Here is a 16,896-nt window from a genome sequence, read left to right on the forward strand (position 1 = left end):
CACCTGGTCAGTAAAAAAAGAATGATGCTTGTAATATCTTCTTTTCACGTATGTGTTACACATCACAAAAAGATACATTTGATTATAACTCTCAAAAATGGGACAGTCACTTTAAATGCAATTTGCTACACCCACAGTCCTGAACCTAACACTGTTCTTTGATCGAATGACTGTCATTTTTAACAGTCTTTAGTGGTGCAAGAAAGAACAGGAAATTGCCAACAAAGAAAAATTTGCTGAGAGGCAAACAATTTATTTTGTTTTCACGTAATAATCACTGCATGTCACGCTCTTCAGCAATAAAATGGAACACAGAAACAACATTTGGTCCAACTTTAAGTTCAACAAGAGGAACTTAAACTGCAAAATACAATGGGCATGGTTTATTCTGCAAGGCAGTGATTCTGAAAGTGGAAACTGTCATGCCATTTTTGAGTAGATGATTGAGGATGAGTCCGTTATGAAAGAACAAAACATACCACTTGAGGCAAAGCCATGTAAATAGATATCTACGGTGGCCCTAAACGGCCAAAGTGAATTTTAAAACCTACTTTTCCATTGGGGACACCGTAGATATTAATAACAAGGTAGCTTCAGAAATGTGCCAACTCATTTCCCCCATTAGATAACATCACCTATGATAAATCTTGATTATTTTCTTGATTGCTGTTTGGTTAAGATAAAAATGTCAGACACCAGATTTATAGTCCAACATCTCACCTGGTTGCATCCCTGAGTCGAAGACCAAATGTCTAGCGATATAGAATTCAGTCTTTCCCTCCACTACGTGACAGAGAAATTCACATTGGAAAAATGCACACAAGACCATCAGCAATCAAACATTTTATGCATTACAGGAGGTTGGTGGCACCTGAAATGGGGAGGACGGGCTTGTGGTAATGGCTGGAGAGGAATAGGTGGAATGGTATCAAATACATAAACAGGTGGTTTCCATGTGTCTGCTGCCATCCCATTCGCTCCGTTCCTGCCATTATGAGCCATCCTCCTCTCAGCTGCCTCCACTGGATTTGCATATTTATCAACTAATAAAACAAATGGACAAATATTTGCTAACTACAGCTTTCGTAATTTCCTCCCCTTCAGTCATTGTACAAATCACATTTGACCTTTTAGATACCAGAATTATACAGTTTATAGGTATTGTACATGAGTAGAACCTGCCTGCTGGCACTTTGAAACTTAATTTACAAGTGCATTTCCCAAAAGGCACTCATTGCATGTTCCACTGTGTAAAACAAATGCATCTATATCATATAAGTCTATTCTTAAACGTGATTGTAAACATATCTGTGGCCCTTACATACAGTATACTGGTACTATAAAGTCTGTACAAAGTCTGCATCTGAAATGGCACCCCAACCTGGTCGGTCAAAAGTAGTGCACTACATTGGCGGAGTCTGGGGGTTGGAGCTTTGGCTATGCTCCCTTCCGACTTGTCATTCCTCCAACATAGTCTGTCCCCCTGACTTCATACTGTCCTGTCTAAAAACCAATAAAAGTATGAAAATGATGTTTGACTCTTCAGGGAGAAAAAAGCAGTGCACTATGTAGGGAATAGGGATCCATGTGGGACATAGCCAAAGGCAGAGTAAAATCAGTGAGGAGGTGGTTGAGCTATCTCTGGCAGCGCTCCTGTTTGAAGGCCACGGTGAACTTCCAGGCTTCTATGTACTGAGCCAGGTTGATCTCTCCGGGGAACAACTCGTCCACGTCATGGGGAACGTCAAGGTCTTTCCGCTCCATGTAGGACACCAGGGTGTCTTTCAGGCTGCAGGACAATGGAGGAGAGGATAATGGACACCTGTTCAACTTTCTTGTGTGTGTATGTTTTTGTGATTTTTACTTTCATCAAACATGCCTCACACGGAGATGTTTGTGGCCCTTATGAAACATATACACTACCAGTCAAAAGTGTTAGCACACCTACTCATTTCAAGGGTTTTTCTTTATTTTGACTATTTTCTACATTGTATAATAATAGTGAAGACATCAAATCTATGAAATAACACATATGGAATCATATAGTAACCAAAAAAAAGTGTTAAAGTAATGAAAATATATTTTCTAGCAGCCACCCTTTGCCTTGATGACAGCTTTGCACACTCTTCGCATTCTCGCAACCAGCCTCATGAGGTAGTCACCTGTAATTAATTTCAAATAACAGGTGTGCCTTGTTAAAATATCATTTGTGTAATTTCTTTCCTTCTTAATGCGTTTGAGCCAATCAGTTGTGATAAGGTAGGGGTGGTATACAGTAGATAGCCTTATTTGGTAAAAGAAGAACAGTTCAAATAAGCAACAAGAAATATCATTCAAATCACATGTTTATTAGTCACATGCGCCGAATACAACAGGTGTGGACCTTACAGTGGAATGCTTACTTACGAGCCCCTAACCAACAACGCAGTTAAAAAAAAATATGGATAAGAATAAGAAATAGAAGTAATTAAAGAGCAGCTGTAAAATAACAAAAGCGAGACATATATATATATATATACACACTGCTCAAAAAAATAAAGGGAACACTTAAACAACACAATGTAACTCCAAGTCAATCACACTTCTGTGAAATCAAACTGTCCACTTAGGAAGCAACACTGATTGACAATAAATTTCACATGCTGTTGTGCAAATGGAATAGACAACAGGTGGAAATTATAGGCAATTAGCAAGACACCCCCAACAAAGGAGTGGTTCTGCAGGTGGTGACCACAGACCACTTCTCAGTTCCTATGCTTCCTGGCTGATGTTTTGGTCACTTTTGAATGCTGGCAGTGCTTTCACTCTAGTGGTAGCATGAGACGGAGTCTACAACCCACACAAGTGGCTCAGGTAGTGCAGCTCATCCAGGATGGCACATCAATGCGAGCTGTGGCAAGAAGGTTTGCTGTGTCTGTCAGCGTAGTGTCCAGAGCATGGAGGCGCTACCAGGAGACAGGCCAGTACATCAGGAGACGTGGAGGAGGCCATAGGAGGGCAACAACCCAGCAGCAGGACCGCTACCTCTGCCTTTGTGAAAGGGGGAGCACTGCCAGAGCCCTGCAAAATGACCTCCAGCAGAAAGGCTGGTCAGTGCATGTGTCTGCTCAAACGGTCAGAAACAGACTCCATGAGGGTGGTATGAGGGCCCGACGTCCACAGGTGGGGGTTGTGCTTACAGCCCAACACCGTGCAGGACGTTTGGCATTTGCCAGAGAACACCAAGATTGGCAAATTCGCCACTGGCGCCCTGTGCTCTTCACAGATGAAAGCAGGTTCACACTGATCACATGTGACAGACGTGACAGAGTCTGGAGACGCCGTGGAGAACATTCTGCTGCCTGCAACATCCTCCAGCATGACCGGTTTGGTGGTGGGTCAGTCATGGTGTGGGGTGGCATTTCTTTGGGGGGCCGCACAGCCCTCCATGTGCTCGCCAGAGGTAGCCTGACTGCCATTAGGTACCGAGATGAGATCCTCAGACCCCTTGTGAGACCATATGCTGGTGCGGTTGGCCCTGGGTTCCTCCTAATGCAAGCCAATGCTAGACCTCATGTGGCTGGAGTGTGTCAGCAGTTCCTGCAAGAGGAAGGCATTGATGCTATGGACGGGCCCGCCCGTTCCCCAGACCTGAATCCAATTGAGCACATCTGGTACATCATGTCTCGCTCCATCCACCAACGCCACGTTGCACCACAGACTGTCCAGGAGTTGGCGGATGCTTTAGTCCAGGTCTGGGAGGAGATGCCTCAGGAGACCATCCGCCACCTCATCAGGAGCATGCCCAGGCGTTGTAGGGAGGTCATACAGGCACGTGGAGGCCACACACACTGCTGAGCCTCATTTTGACTTGTTTTAAGGACATTACATCAAAGTTGGATCAGCCTGTAGTGTGGTTTTCCAGTTTAATTTTGAGTGTGACTCCAAATCCAGACCTCCATGAGTTGATAAATTTGATTTCCATTGATCATTTCTGTGTGATTTTGTTGTCAGCACATTCAACTATGTAAAGAAAAATGTATTTCATAAGAATATTTCATTCATTCAGATCTAGGATGTGTTATTTTAGTGTTCCCTTTATTTTCTTGAGCAGTGTATATACAGTATATCACAAAAGTGAGTACACCCCTCACATTTTTGTAAATATTTGAGTATATCTTTTCATGTGACAACACTGAAGAAATGACACTTTGCTACAATGTAAAGTAGTGTGTACAGCTTGTATAACAGTGTAAATTTGCTGTCCCCTCAAAATAACTCAACACACAGCCATTAATGTCTAAACCGCTGGCAACAAAAGTGAGTACACCCCTAAGTGAAAATGTCCAAGTGTCAATATTTTGTGTGGCCACCATCATTTTCCAGCACTGCCTTAACCCTTTTGGGCATGGAGTTCACCAGAGCTTCACAGGTTGCCACTGGAGACCTCTTCCACTCCTCCATGACAACATCACGGAGCTGGTCGATGTTAGAGACCTTGCACTCCTCCACCTTCCGTTTGAGGATGCCCCACAGATGCTCAATAGGGTTTAGGTCTGGAGACATGCTTGGCCAGTCCATCACCTTTACCCTCAGCTTCTTTAGCAAGGCAGTGGTCGTCTTGGAGGTGTGTTTGGGGTCATTATCATGTTGGAATACTGCCCTGCGGCCCAGTCTCCGAAGGGAGGGGATCATGCTCTGCTTCAGTATGTCACAGTACATGTTGGCATTCATGGTTCCCTCAATGAACTGTAGCTCCCCAGTGCCGGCAGCACTCATGCAGCCCCAGACCATGACACTCCCACCACCATGCTTGACTGTAGGCAAGACACACTTGTCTTTGTACTCCTCACATGGTTGCCGCCACACACGCTTGACACCATCTGAACCAAATAAGTTTATCTTGGTCTCATCAGACCACAGGACATGGTTCCAGTAATCCATGTCCTTAGTCTGCTTGTCTTCAGCAAACTGTTTGCGGGCTTTCTTGTGCATCATCTTTAGAAGAGGCTTCCTTCTGGGACGACAGCCATGCAGACCAATTTGATGCAGTGTACGGCGTATGGTCTGAGCACTGACAGGCTGACCCCCCACCCCTTCAACCTCTGCAGCAATGCTGGCAGCACTCATACGTCTATTTCCCAAAGACAACCACTGAATATGACGCTGAGCACGTGCACTCAACTTCTTTGGTCGACCATGGCGAGGCCTGTTCTGAGTGGAACCTGTCCAGTTAAACCGCTGTATGGTCTTGGCCACCGTGCTGCAGCTCAGTTTCAGGGTCTTGGCAATCTTCTTATAGCCCAGGCCATCTTTATGTAGAGCAACAATTCTTTTTTTCAGATCCTCAGAGAGTTCTTTGCCATGAGGTGCCATGTTGAACTTCCAGTGACCAGTCAGTATGAGGGAGTGTGAGAGCGATGACACCAAATTGAACACACCTGCTCCCCATTCACACCTGAGACCTTGTAACACTAACAAGTCACATGACACCGGGGAGGGGAAATGGCTAATTGGGCCCAATTTGGACATTTTCACTTAGGGGTGTACTCACTTTTGTTGCCAGCGGTTTAGACATTAATGGCTGTGTGTTGAGTTATTTTGAGGGGACAGCAAATTTACACTGTTATACAAGCTGTACACTCACTACTTTACATTGTAGCAAAGTGTCATTTCTTCAGCGTTGTCACATGAAAAGATATACTCAAATATTTACAAAAATGTGAGGGGTGTACTCACTTTTGTGATATACTGTATATATACACACACACACACACAAGGGGATACCGGTACAAAGTCAATGTGCGGGGGCACCGGTTAGTTGAGGTAATATGTACATGTAGGTAGAGTTATTAAAGTGACTATGCATACATGACAACAACACAGAGTAGCAGCGGTGTAAAAGAGGGGGCGGGGGGCAATGCAGATAGTCTGGGTAGCCATTTCATTAGATGTTCAGGAGTCTCATGTCTTGGGGGTAGAAGCTGTTTAGAAGCCTCTTGGACTTAGATTTGGCGCTCTGGTACTGCTTGCTGTGCGGTAGCAGAGAGAACAGTCTATGACTAGGGAGGCTGGCGTCTTTGACAATTTTTAGGGCCTTCCTCTGACACCGCCTGGTATAGAGGTCCTGGGTGGCAGGAAGCTTGGCCCCAGTGATGTACTGGGCCGTTCACACTACCCTCTGTAGTGTCTTGCGGTCAGAGGCAGAGCAGTTGCCATACCAGGCAGTGATGCAACCAGTCAGGATGCTCTCGATAGTGCAGTTGTTGAACCTTTTGAGGATCTGAGGACCCATGCCAAATCTTTTCAGTCTCCTGAGGGGGAATAGTTTTTTTTATGCCCTCTTCACAACTGTCTTGGTGTGCTTGGACCATGTTGTTAGTTTGCTGGTGATGTGGACACCAAGGAACTTGGCCCTGAGGGGCCCGTGTTGAGGATCAGCACGGCGGATGTGTTATTACCTACCCTTACCACCTGGGGGCGGTCCGTCAGGTAGTCCACGATCCAGTTGCAAAGGGAGGTTTTCAGTCCCAAGGTCCATAGCTTATTGATGAGCTTTAAGGGCACTATGGTGTTGAACGCTGAGCTGTGGTCAATGAATACCATTCTCACATAGGTGTTTCTTTTGTCCAGGTGCGAAAGGGCAGTGTGGAGTGCAAAAGAGATTGCATCATCTGTGGATCTGTTTGGGCGGTATGCAAATTGTAGTGGGTCTAGGGTTTCTGGGGTAATGGTGTTGATGTGAGCCATGACCAGCCTTTCAAAGCACTTCATGGCTACAGACATGAGTGCTACGTGTTGGTAGTCATTTAGGCAGGTTACTTTAGTGTTCTTGGGCACAGGCACTATGGTGGTCTGCTTAAAACATGTTGGTATTACAGAATCAGACAGGGGGAGGGTGAAAATGTCAGTGAAGACACTTGCCAGCGCATGCTCGCAGTACACGTCCTGGTAATCCGTCTGGCCCTGCGGCCTTGTGAATGTTGACCTGTTTAAAAGGTCTTACTCACATCGGCTGCGGAGATCGTGATCACACAGTCTTCTGGAACAGCTGGTGCTCTCATGCATCTTTCAGTGTTATTTGCATCGAAGAGAGTATAGAAGAAGTTTAGCTCGTCTGGTAGGCTCATGTCACTGGGCAGCTCTCGGCTGGGCTTCCCTTTGTAGTCTGTAATGGTTTGCAAGCCCTGCCACATCTGACGGGCATCATAACCAGTGTAGTGCAATTCGATCTTAGTCCTGTATTGACGCTTTGCTTGTTTGATGGTTTTGTCGGAGGGCATAGCGGGATTTCTTATAAGCGTCCGGGTTAGAGTCCCGCTCATTGAAAGCGGCAGCTCTAGCCTTTAGCTCAGTGCGGATGTTGCCTGTAATCCATGGCTTCTGGTACGTACGTACGGTCACTGTGGGGACGACGTCATCGATTGATGAAGCCAATGACTGATGTGGTGTACTCATCAATTCCATTGGAGGAATCCTGGATCATATTCCAGTCTGTGCTAACAAAACAGCATCTGTTTCATCTGACCACTTTTTTATTGATCTAGTCACTGGTGTTATTACTGGTGTTATTATAACACTGCTTGTTATTACTAAGACATCAATCTGGAAAATTTCTTCAAGAGGAGTCGCAAAAAACCTTCAAGCTTTGATGAAACCGTCTCTCAAGGAAGACCCAGAGTTACTTCTGCTGCAGAGGAAAAGTTCATTACAGTTAACTGCACCTCAGAATGCAGCCCAAATAAATGCTTCAGAGTTCAAGTAACAGACAGCTCAAAATCAACTGTTCAGAGGAGACTGCGTGAATCAGGCCTTCGTGGTCAAATTGCCGCAAAGAAACCACTACTAAAGGATACCAATAAGAAGAAGATACTTGCTTGGGCCAAGAAACACAAGCAATGGACATTAGACCGGTGGAAATCTGTCCTTTGGTCTGATGAGTCCAAATTTGAGATTTTTGGTTCCAACCGCCGTGTCGTTGTGAGACGCAGAGTAGGTGAAAGGATGATCGCTGCATGTGTGGTCCCCACCGGGAAGCCTGGAGGAGGAGATGTGATGGTGCTTGGCTGGTGACACGGTCTGTGATTTACACAGTCAAGGCACATTTAACCAGCATGGCTACCGCAGCATTCTGCAGCAATAGGCCATCCCATCTGGTTTGCGCTTAGTGGGACTATCATTTGTTTTTCAACAGAACAATGACCAGACACACCTCCAGGCTGTGTAAGGGCTGTTTGATCAAGAAGGAGAGTGATGGAGTGCTGCATCAGATGACCTGGTCTCAACAATCACCTAACCTCAACCCAATTGAGATGGTTTGGGATGAGTAGGACAGCAGGATGAAGGAAAAGCAGCCAACAAGTGCTCACCATATGTGGGAACTCCTTTAAGACTGTTGGAAAAGCATTCCAGGTGAAGCTGGTTGAGAGAACGCCAAGAGTGTGCAAAACGGTCATCAAGGCAAAGGGTGGCTACTTTTATGAATCAAAAAAAATATTTTCATATTCACACATTGTTGGTTGCTACATGATTCCATATGTGTTATTTCATAGTTGTGATGTACATGTAGGAAGAAAAAAAATAAAAAAAATTGAATGAGTAGGTGTGTCCAAACTTTTGACTGGTACTGTACATGATGTTCATGTGATGTAAACAATACTACAATATCAAAAATGTAACCGCTAAGAGTGTCAAGAGAGACTACACCAGGCCAGCTAGCTGTTATCCCCTTGGCTTACCCCCAGTCAGGCCTGTATGTGTCGGGGGCACGGGGGCTCTTCAGGACCAGCAGCAGAAACTCGTGCATCTCCAGCAGGAGCGAATCAGCGCTGCTCTTGGTGAAGAACGTAGTGAGTAGCCTCCGCTCTTCATCTCCCAGGGGATTCCTGTATTCCTCTGACACCCCCACAAACGGGTCCTGAGGATGGAGAGGGAAGGAGGAATGGAGAGGGGGGGTTTAGTGAAACTTCTAATAGATATACACTAGGGTGTAACATGACATTATGATCATTTGCTATTTATCAGATTAGGTTAGTTTTATTGAATTTTGTAGGGTTAGTGTAACTGAATTTTATGAGTTAGTGTAACTAAGGTTAGTGTAACTGAATTTTGTAAGTTAGTGTCACAATGTTACAACTTATGTTGTAAGTAATACAAGTACATCTCACCCACACAAACAGCAATCCAGACAAACAACTTCATAACCAGTGTAAAAAAACATGACCCTAACAAAATCATGTGAAGACTTGTCTGGGTGAATATGTGTTGTCTCGTCGTCTTACCCTCTTGAGGCGCAGCATGTTCTCAGACTTGAGGGAGGTGAGGAGCTGCCACAGGGCCACACAGTGTTTCAGACTACACCTGCTCAGGGCCTGCATGAGGACAACACAGTGTTTCAGACTACACCTGCTCAGGGCCTGCATGAGGACAACACAGTGTTTCAGACTACACCTGCTCAGGGCCTGCATGAGGACAACACAGTGTTTCAGACTACACCTGCTCAGGGCCTGCATGAGGACAACACAGTGTTTCAGACTACACCTGCTCAGGGCAACATTGCACTGGATTTGTGCTAAAAAGGTTAGCATTTGAAACAGTGGCCAGGTAAACAAAACCAAATAATGCAATGCTGTCTTACCTTGTCAATAGACTGCTTACAGGGTCAGGAAACCAACATGTACTTTTGTCATTTGGGTGAACTATCCCTTAGTTTAATATAACCTCTAATCACATGGTCAGAAAACATGAAATCCCTGCTAATGGGTTCTTTCTTGAAAGAGCTCACCTTACCAAAGGATGTGTTGTATTCACTTTCGGCTACAATTAATACCAAATTAGGCTAGATACTAATTGATAATATGCTAGCTATATACCCCAAAAAGCTGACGACAACAAGACAGAACATTAAGTCACTACGTTTCTCTTAAGGGTATCCATCTGTTTACTGGTTCCTGTAAGGAAGCCAATGAGGAGCCAGCTAGATGGAGAGAGCAGTGAAACAATCAGGCTTTAGGCTCTCAGCTAGCTGCTAAACCAGAGGAAGAAACAGAGTGTAGGACACCGAGGTATGTCACTGCTTCAGACGGAGGACGGAGGAAGGGGGCTGACCTTGAGGATGTGTGGGCCAGTCTGGTCTCCCATCTGCAGAACCTCCTCCAGGTAGCGCTCTAGCTGCAGCTGGGGCTCGCCTCCCGTCATGGCCAGGAAGCCCAGAGCCACCTCCACGGTGGAGAGCGCCTCACACACCTCGCTGTACGACTGCAGCTCCCCGGCCAGCGCCGACAGGGTCAGGATGGGCAGGGGCTCCTAGGGACACAAAGGGAAATGACAGAGACGTGGACCAGGCGTAGAACAGGATAAACTCAACCTCATGCCAGGGTTGTGTTCCAACATTGGATGTAGTGAACCAATACCGGATTTCCCCGTTCATATCATACCATGTGACAACATGTCACCAGAGTTATTGTGACTTACCTGTTGAACCTTTCCTTTCACGTCCTTGAGGATATTTTCATAATTGCGGTCATGTCTGTTCACCAGGGTTGGGATTCCCTGTATGAGGCGGTAAGCAACACATCAAAACCCGTGTAATACACGGTCATATAGTAACTCTTGTCTTTATCTCACTTTGGCTGCGTTTACACAGGCAGACACATTCTGATCTTTTTTACTCTAATTGGTCTGTTGACCAATCACATCAGATCTTTTTTAGAGCTGATATGACTGGTCAAAAAAACTATCAGTGAAAAAAAAATCAGAATGTGAAAACGCAGCTTGTGACATAAGTGTTTCTGTAAAAAGAGAAATCTATACAGTTCTGGTCGAACCTCTACCGCACACTAACTTCAGTAAAAAATATGTTTATACGTGGATGTAGTTGCACCATTTAAGAGCATATTTCAAAAATGTATTTCATTACATTTGTTATTGTTAGACGATTGCTAATGAATTTGGCGTTACCCTACGAGAGAGTTTGTCACATTAAACAATGTACCTTGTGTGAATTTAAGTCCCTCTAATTCTCTCTCGGAGGAGGACCTGAGCCCTAGGACCATGCCTCAGGACTACCTGGCCTGATGACTCCTTGCTGTCCCCAGTCCACCTGGTCATGCTGCTGCTCCAGTTTCAACTGTTCTGCCTGCGGTTATGGAACCCTGACATGTTCACTGGACGTGCTACCTTATCCCGGACCTGCTGTTTTGGACTCTCTCTACTGCACCTGTTGTCTCTAACTCTGAATGATCGGCTATGAAAACTGACATTTACTCCGGAGGTGCTGTCCTGTTGCACCCTCTACAACCACTGTGACTATTATTATCTGACCCTGCTGGTCATCTATGAACATTTGAACATCTTGGCCATGTTCTGTTATAATCTCCACCCGGCACAGCCAGAAGAGGACTGGCCACCCCTCATAGCCTGGTTCCTCTCTAGGTTTCTTCTTAGGTTCTGGACTTTCTATGGAGTTCTTCCTAGCCACCGTGCTTCTACACCTGCATTGCTTGCTGTTTGGGGTTTTAGGCTGCGTTTCTGTACAGCACTTTGTGACATCGGCTGATGTAAAAAGGGCTTTATAAATACATTTGATTGATTGACCTTGCTGCAGCACAGGCATTTAGTAACTTTGTCAATGCCGAGAACTGTACATTTGACTTACCGACTGCTGACAGACAGACATACAGACTCACGTTGAGGGTGATGAGTGGCTTTCCCTGCAGGAAGCGGGCCAGGATCTGCTGCTGGATCTTGGGCAGGTCGTACTCGTGCAGGGCCTCCTGGCCACGCTCCACACTGTACTGGCAGTTGGACAGAACCAAGGGCAGCAGATCCCTCTCCGGCTCGTAGCGGATCACGTGCAGGTCGCTCAGGTCCGCCGGACTCACCGTGTAGCTGGGGGAGAGAAAGGGGAAGAGTGAACTAATGTGGTTCCAACGGCTCGGTGGGGTAGACATCATGGTGCTGACATTACACCAGGGTTGTGGGTTTGAGCCCTGCATGGTCACATATACTGATATACTGTATGTGTCAATGTTGACAGTTCTGGAAGTTCCTTTGGATAACAGGGTCTGCTAAATGACCATATTGTGTGTGTAAGAATGTGTGTAAGCGGGTGAGATCAACCATGTCTGCTTCTGCTTTCTATAAGTTCAGCAGGGGTTCAAGGGTTCCCAACAAGGGGTACTGGGACCATCAGAGGGGGGACTAAAGAAGACTCATGAGACCATAGTCCTACATTTTAAAATGCACAAGTGGGTACTTTAGGAGTACTCTGGGCAGAGTAAAATTACATTTGGTGGTATAGTAATTGAAAAAGGTTGGGAACCACTGTCCTAGCGGTTAAGAATGTTGGACCAATAACCACAATGTCGCTGGTTTGAATCTCGAGCGCCGATGTTTCCAAGGTGGAAAAATCTGCCGTTCTGCCCTTGAGCAAGGCAGTTAACCCCCAACAACAACTGCTCCCTGGGAGCCGATGACGTGGACCACCTCTCTGGGTTAAATGCGGAAGACACGTTTCAGTTGTACAACTGACTAGGTATCCCCTTCCCCTTCCCTTTCTGTCTGTACATCTCAGACCAACCATGCAAACAGCATTTTTTCAATCAAGCCTAATGAGACCAGGGTCCATATGTATCAGAGTAGGAGCGCTGGTCCCGGATCAGGTCCCCCCCATCCACGTGATCTTATTGTGATCCTGAATCAGCACTCCTACTCTGAGATGCTGGGTTACATACGGCCCCAGATGAGTGTAAAGTAAATAGGACAACAGCACCCTCACCTGGTCTCCTCTCCAGTGTGCTTGTCCACGCAGTAGACCAGTTCGTTGTGCAGGGCGATGAGGTAGCTGACCAGCGCCGTGGAACACAGGCCGGGACCCTGTCGCCGTGGCAACAGAACCAGGAAGTCACTGGTCAGGTCCAGGTCCTCCCGGCAGAACTCGCCAGGGATTTTAATCTCACCTGGAGCAGCCAAAACACAGATTATAATCACAAAATAGCAGATTAAGAAATCATGCATGAATGCCCCTCCAAAGAGCATATTTTAAAATATTGTATATATTTATATTATTCCTTTAATAATAGAGACCTAGAGTTGTGCTACGATTATCTGTGCTCATACCGTTGGTTGCCAGGGAGACCCGGAGCTGATTCCATGTTGTCAGGAAGATTTTGACCCGTTCCTCGTACCAGGCTGTGAGGGAGGCTGTGACAACAAACATAATAATCCTCATGGAAGCCTATATTGTAAAACAACTGGAATACCCTTTTGACACTAGTGTTCTGGCCTGAACTGTACTGAGCCGACTCCTCTGTTTGACTTTCCAGCCTGTATGGTGGAGGCATAACCAGGCCACTACACTACAGCTTAGCTCGGCTGGCCTCAGTAGAGTGAAACTAATGATATATCTGCTCGCTGTACCATGCCAATAAAACAAACAATACCACTGATAGTTTTCAGTTGGACGTACAGTACTGTGACTAACCCAGAAGTATGGTTTAAACTAGTACCTGCTTTCTGGCTGTGAAGGAAGTCAGCGATGGTACGGCAGGTGAGGTCAGTCACGTTCTGGAACCTCTTCACCAGATCTCTCTGCAGTGCCAGGATGTCAGGAAGGAACTTCACCAACCGCAGCTCTGCCTCCTGTCACCAGACCAATCACAGGGGGTGTGATGTTACGGCAACCAATCACAGGGTACGGTAAACCAAACAAACTGCTAATCACACTGCACAGAACGAAGGTCTGACCAACATTGTGACTGTCAATGAGACTGTAAACATGTTTATTATTAACATTATAATGAATGTTTTGGTTGTGTTTCAGATTATTCTGTGCCCAATAGAAACTAATGGTAATAATGTAGTGTGTCATTTTGGAGTCACTTTTATTGTAAATAAGAATAAAATATGTTTCTAAACACTTCTACATTAATGTGGATGTGACCATGATTACCGGAACAAGGAGACTACAAGAACCTGTCCAATAAGACAGGTTCCATTGCAAAACATTTTGCTACGCTGTGCACTAATGAATAAGACCAAGGTTTCGTTCAGCGGTGCCTCAGCTCTTACCCTCTGCAGGAACCGCCAGAGCATGGGCAGAGTGTCCCTGCCGTTGTGCTGCTCCACGATGTGGGTGAGGCTGAGTAGAGACACCCGCTCCCTGCAGCTCCACACAGCCGAACTGTGGATCAGAGACTCCCGGGGCAGAGAGGCCAGGAAGAGGCGCGGGTCCCCGAACACCAGCCTCATCACAGGGTTGGAGGAGACCCGTAAGTCGGCCCGGACGAAGGCGTTCACTTCCTTCAGCCGCCTGTCCAGGTGCTGGAGACGAGATGGGAGGAGGGGATAGAGAGACAGAGGGGGAAGAAAGGGTCTCATTTAGATAATGATTCTGTTATTCAGGGCGGTGTTCATTAAACATTAAACAGAAGAAAACACATTAAATAAGAGAGGGACTACCTAGACTTGTCCAATAAGAAAATGCAAAAAAGAAAATCCCATTGCAAACATATTAAAATGTTTTCCGTTGCGTGCTCTAATAAACACGACAGTTATAGATGGACCACAGAAAGAAAACAAATATTGTTGACTGTATTAAAAAGGTACTAACGTAATTTATTATTTTAGAGATGATGAACTGAATCATATGGTGACTGATGTAATTAGTTGGTACCTTCAGCTGAGGTGTGATGATGTCATTGCTGACGGTGGTCTCCCAGCCGTTTCGGGCCTCCTTGGTGGAGAGCAGGTTGTCATAGGGAACAGGCCCTGGAGAGAGAAGCAGAATAGAGTGAAGGAAACTTTCAGCGTCTGATATCAATCACAGACAATGATTCAACAACAATAATGGTAAAGAATGTACATATGATTCTAAAACTTTAATAAGGGATGGCTAATTTAATAGCACCGTTAGCATGCTTAGTTGACTTATAAATCAGACAGTATTAGCGGCCTAAGGCGATGCTTGTTTTTAGTGATTGTAAACCTATTGAGGACATGGAGGTGTTTCTGGTCTCTTACACTGGCCAGGCTGGTGGGGCTCCAGAAGGCTGCTGATGACCAGGTGGACGGTGTTGACCGTGTCGTCAGACCCCTTGCCCAGCGACCTGGTCACCTGCTCCATGTCCTTCAACAGGTGGGCCCACAGGAACGCACCGGGGTCGGGCACTGGGGGCTTGATGATGGCACCGATGACCTACAGAGAGAGAAAGAGGGGGAGGGTAGAGGGAGTGAGAAAGGGAGGGAGTGGAGATGAAAGAGAGCGAGAGTGAGGAGAGAGAGCCGGAGACAGAGAGAGAGAAAAAGAGAGAGATCAAGAGACTCCTTTGAGGCAAGTGTCCTTCAAGAGATGTAACGGTCACCACTGGAAAACAGTCAAACCAATGACCCCATCCATCCATGTACAGCAGGTACCTCTAGTGCAGTGGTTTTCAACCTCCTCAGACATTTCACACTTTAGTTGTTGTGGCCCTGAACTAACTCTAATTCACCTTATCAACAAAAATAAGTAAAAAATGTTTTTACCTTTATTTAACTAGGCAAGTCAGTTAAGAACAAATTCTTATTTACAAGGACGGACTACCCCGGCCATACCCACAACGCTGGGCCAATTGTGCGCACGGCCAGATGTGAAACAGCCTGTATTCGAACCAGGGACTGTAGTGACGCCTCTTGCACTGAGATGCATTGCCTTAGACCGCTGCGCCACTCAAGAGCACTAAATGCTTGATTTATTTTATTTATTTATTTTTATTTTACCGTTATTTTACCAGGTAAGTTGACTGAGAACACGTTCTCATTTGCAGCAACGACCTGGGGAAGAGTTACAGGGGAGAGGAGGGGGATGAATGAGCCAATTGTAAACTGGGGATTATTAGGTGACCGTGATGGTTTGAGGGCCAGATTGGGAATTTAGCCAGGACACCGGGGTTAACACCCCTACTCTTACGATAAGTGCCATGGGATCTTTAATGACCTCAGAGAGTCAGGACACCCGTTTAACGTCCCATCCGAAAGACGGCACCCTACACAGGGCAGTGTCCCCAATCACTGCCCTGGGGCATTGGGATATTTTTTAGACCAGAGGAAAGAGTGCCTCCTACTGGCCCTCCAACACCACTTCCAGCAGCATCTGGTCTCCCATCCAGGGACTGACCAGGACCAACCCTGCTTAGCTTCAGAAGCAAGCCAGCAGTGGTATGCAGGGTGGTATGCTGCTGGCATGATTCGTTGATCAGTTGAATCAGGTGTGTTAACGCTGGAATAGTTCCAACACATGGAAGAGCTGTGTGTTCACAAGGAGACGTTTGAAAACCCCTGCTCTAGTGTACATACCTGGGGGTGACTGCTGGCCCCTAGCAGCATGGCCATGTGTGTGATCAGGCGCAGCAGGTTAAAGGGCACTGGGGACATGTTCTTGGTGTCCTGCATGTCCAGGTTGTCTCTCCGCCTGGGCTCTCCCAGGATGTGGCCGGTCTGGGTGCGGTCACCCCTGTGAAGAAGGGGAAAAAACACATTTGTTTTTCTCCATTCTCCAGTGCTGTCATGATACCAGACCTGGGTTCAAATAGTATGAGCCTGCTTGGATGACCAGATGGGCGGGGTGTGTACTTTGGGGACTATACCATTGGTTCCATTGTGCCAGGTCAGCTCAATCAAGCACAGCTAAACAATTTTTATAAAATAAAATACTGTTTGAACCGAAGTCTGCACAGTGCAGCACCTGCTCAAGCCATTATCAACTGTCTTTTAGAAATTCCATAAAAATCCTCCTCACTGAATCTGAACGGCTTGGAAGCCAGGGACTGCTATGTGGTTGTCCCCTCCAATCTCAAGGCCACAGTCCAGGCAGCGACTCCTCTCCATGGGCTGGCCACACTGTGGTTAGAGGGGTCAGACAGATTGGTAGGAGAGAGA

At 46.2% G+C, this 16,896-nt stretch overlaps 1 protein-coding gene across 2 annotated transcripts in view; it reads right to left on the bottom strand.

The window, feature by feature from the left end:
* Positions 1–220: 220 nt before the first annotated feature.
* Positions 221–16,896, bottom strand: part of rnf213a (ring finger protein 213a) — a 61,719-nt gene continuing 45,043 nt past the window's right edge. For both annotated transcript variants that reach the window (XM_055898543.1, XM_055898544.1), the window contains exons 54-67: positions 16,757–16,857; positions 16,315–16,471; positions 15,001–15,175; positions 14,654–14,748; positions 14,050–14,301; positions 13,488–13,620; positions 13,099–13,182; positions 12,758–12,938; positions 11,667–11,868; positions 10,453–10,530; positions 10,087–10,284; positions 9,261–9,350; positions 8,718–8,896; positions 221–1,789 (exon numbers count right to left, since the gene is read on the bottom strand). In XM_055898543.1, coding sequence (XP_055754518.1) covers positions 1,636–1,789; positions 8,718–8,896; positions 9,261–9,350; positions 10,087–10,284; positions 10,453–10,530; positions 11,667–11,868; positions 12,758–12,938; positions 13,099–13,182; positions 13,488–13,620; positions 14,050–14,301; positions 14,654–14,748; positions 15,001–15,175; positions 16,315–16,471; positions 16,757–16,857 — 2,079 coding nt within the window. In that variant the 3' untranslated portion in view covers positions 221–1,635. The remainder of the gene's footprint in view (positions 1,790–8,717; positions 8,897–9,260; positions 9,351–10,086; positions 10,285–10,452; positions 10,531–11,666; positions 11,869–12,757; positions 12,939–13,098; positions 13,183–13,487; positions 13,621–14,049; positions 14,302–14,653; positions 14,749–15,000; positions 15,176–16,314; positions 16,472–16,756; positions 16,858–16,896) is intronic.

The sequence above is a fragment of the Salvelinus fontinalis genome, chromosome 34 (genome assembly GCF_029448725.1).
Source record: "Salvelinus fontinalis isolate EN_2023a chromosome 34, ASM2944872v1, whole genome shotgun sequence".
Taxonomy (NCBI): Eukaryota; Metazoa; Chordata; class Actinopteri; order Salmoniformes; family Salmonidae; genus Salvelinus; species Salvelinus fontinalis.